Here is a 2,500-nt window from a genome sequence, read left to right on the forward strand (position 1 = left end):
GGCGGTGGTCGTTGTAGAAGGAATGGAGGTGGTCGTTGTAGAAGGAACGGCGGTGGTCGTTGTAGAAGGAACGGCGGTGGTCGTTGTAGAAGGGACGGCGGTGGTCGTTGTAGAAGGAATGGAGGTGGTAGTTGTAGAAGGAACGGCGGTGGTCGTTGTAAAAGGAACGGCGGTGGTCGTTGTAGAAGGAACGGCGGTGGTCGTGGTAAAAAGAACAATGGTAGTCGTGGTAGAAGAAACAGCGGTAGTCGTTGTGGAAGGAACAGCGGATGTAGGAGCCGCGGTAGTCTTTACAGAAGGAACAAAAGCTTTTGTGGTAGAAGGGACAACGGATGTGGTAGAAGGAACATCAATGATTGTGCCAGAAGAAGTAACATTTGTGACTTCAGAAGTCGCAGCAATGCTTATGGGAAAAGGCGCTGCATTTGTGGAAGAAGGGGCAGTCGGTGTGGTTGTAAGAGCAGCTGTTGCAGCAGACCAAACGGTTGTTGTTGTGGAAGAAGGAAGAACAGTCGTAGTGACACCAGTGCTCGAAAGTAAGGCAGCAGATGCAGTTGTTGAGGAGTCAGTCGTTGTTCCATATGGAGGGGTAGAAGCAGACACAGGCGCTCCAGAGGTCGTTGTTGACAGAGTAACTGTAGAAGGACAACATTGACAATATTATTTCGGTTTAAACATCGTTAGTACACTATCTATGACGCCCCGTATTGGATAGAGCCAGGTTAGAGGAAATCACATGAATAAATCTTTCCAGAAAGGCCATTTACTAAAATCAACTTGGATACATATAAGAGTTCAAATATTGCTAAGTGAAATTAATTTAGAATTACTTTGGGGGGAGTATTGGCATTATCGACTTCTGCTGATCGCCTTTTTATTCCCACCGATTGTACATCTCAATCAGATCTTGAATTACAAAGAAACTGATCCAAATTTTTCGAAACACGAAAAAATAAAAATAAAAATATTCCCATGATAATATCGACAATAGGTTTTGTAAGCTGCCTTAGATCCATGCAGAAAAACTTTTCGTCCCTTTTTTCGATTTCGTCTGGGGTTTTATGCTACAGCTTTCCGAGAAAACTGCCACAGACACTTCTTTTTATGGGTTGTCTCAAATTTACCCAGTCCCGTTCTCTTTGGTAAAGAGACAAAGTGATTTGAGGAATCTTATTGCAAAAAAATCTCGCGGAGAAAGATAATTAAGAGTAAAGCGTATAAAGCATTACCTGCTTTACTCATTTTCAATAGATATTTATCTGTTTACAATAATTGTTGTAATGTGATTTTCTCCTTGCATTTACATCCTTTGCCGTCAAGTAACGTTGATTATCAGTCATCTTCGAGGCTGTGTAACAGAGGGACCCTTCGCGCCTGCCAGCTGTAACTGTGATATCAAAAAACTATTTTGTAAGTGCATTTGTGTGTGGATGTATGATTGGCAAGCGGAAGATCCTCGAAAATACAATTCTCTCAAAATGGCTAAAGCAACAACTTAAGCCACTGTGAGGTTCGACGGTCCTCTTAATAGACAGATTTGTTAAAGCAGTGGTTCCCAGCCCGCGGTTCGCGAGCCCCAGAGGGGTCGCGGAGAGTCAGAGGAGCCGTGAGGCTTTTGGGAAAAACACTTACATGGTGAGCAGGATTTGGAACCACTGAAGCAGAGTGAATCCGACAGGAGTCAGTGAAATACAATTGCTGATTGAAAATTCTCTTCTAAACAAAGACTACAAACTACACTGAAAGCTGAAAATAGTTCGCGATTGATCATATAGTCAGCAATGATTAACATTCAGGAAACATCAGAGGTAGAGCTAACGGCGAATTTTGCTAAAAAATAAAAAATTGCAAAAAGTCTGGGTGGAGATATATGACTTAAAGATTAACAGGATTATTCAAGTTTTCAGATTTCCAAGGTACATTTTATGTAATGAATCCCGTCCTTTGATCTGTTGCTACCGAATAAAGAACATTGACTTTGAATTTACGTATACTGCATTTACTACTATTATTGTATTTTTTATTTCGTACGATGTTATCCAAAGTTTAATAAGCCAGTAGTATTTTTTTTAAATGTACAAAAAATGCTGTTTTGGGTCCCTTTCCACTGGTATTTTGTTGTCTTCTTTGGTGTGCAAACTTTCAATTTACAAAGAAAACATCGATCTGCTCTAATGTCTAAATGCTGTAGAAACCACTACAACTAAACTAGTCATAGTTTAAAATGGTAAGTTTAGTTTAGTTCTAGAGTTTAAATTGACTAACACCAGCACACAACAAAACCTTCTAAAGGTACGGTCAGACTACCCATAAATTCTACTGGAATCCAGCGAATTTCTGTGGGTTGGACCCCCCATTCGTTCATCGATGGACAAATGGGTAACCATTGCATCGAACGTGTGGGCGAAAGTCCAGTGGATTGAGTCCATCGATGGGCAAATTCCATTAAAAAACGCTGGATTTCACGAATCTATGGGTAGTCTTTATGCGCCATATTCCT

At 40.9% G+C, this 2,500-nt stretch overlaps 1 protein-coding gene across 1 annotated transcript in view; it reads right to left on the minus strand.

Moving 5' to 3' along the window:
* LOC138865457 (uncharacterized) overlaps window positions 1-2,500 on the minus strand; it is a gene marked incomplete at its 3' end in the record, with an annotated part of 3,770 nt that overhangs the window by 174 nt on the left and 1,096 nt on the right. Inside the window, exon 2 of the mRNA XM_070135952.1 lies at window positions 1-635. This exon is cut by the window's left edge and continues 174 nt beyond it. Coding sequence (XP_069992053.1) covers window positions 1-635 — 635 coding nt within the window. The remainder of the gene's footprint in view (window positions 636-2,500) is intronic.

Source organism: Penaeus vannamei, chromosome 21 (assembly GCF_042767895.1).
Source record: "Penaeus vannamei isolate JL-2024 chromosome 21, ASM4276789v1, whole genome shotgun sequence".
Taxonomy (NCBI): Eukaryota; Metazoa; Arthropoda; class Malacostraca; order Decapoda; family Penaeidae; genus Penaeus; species Penaeus vannamei.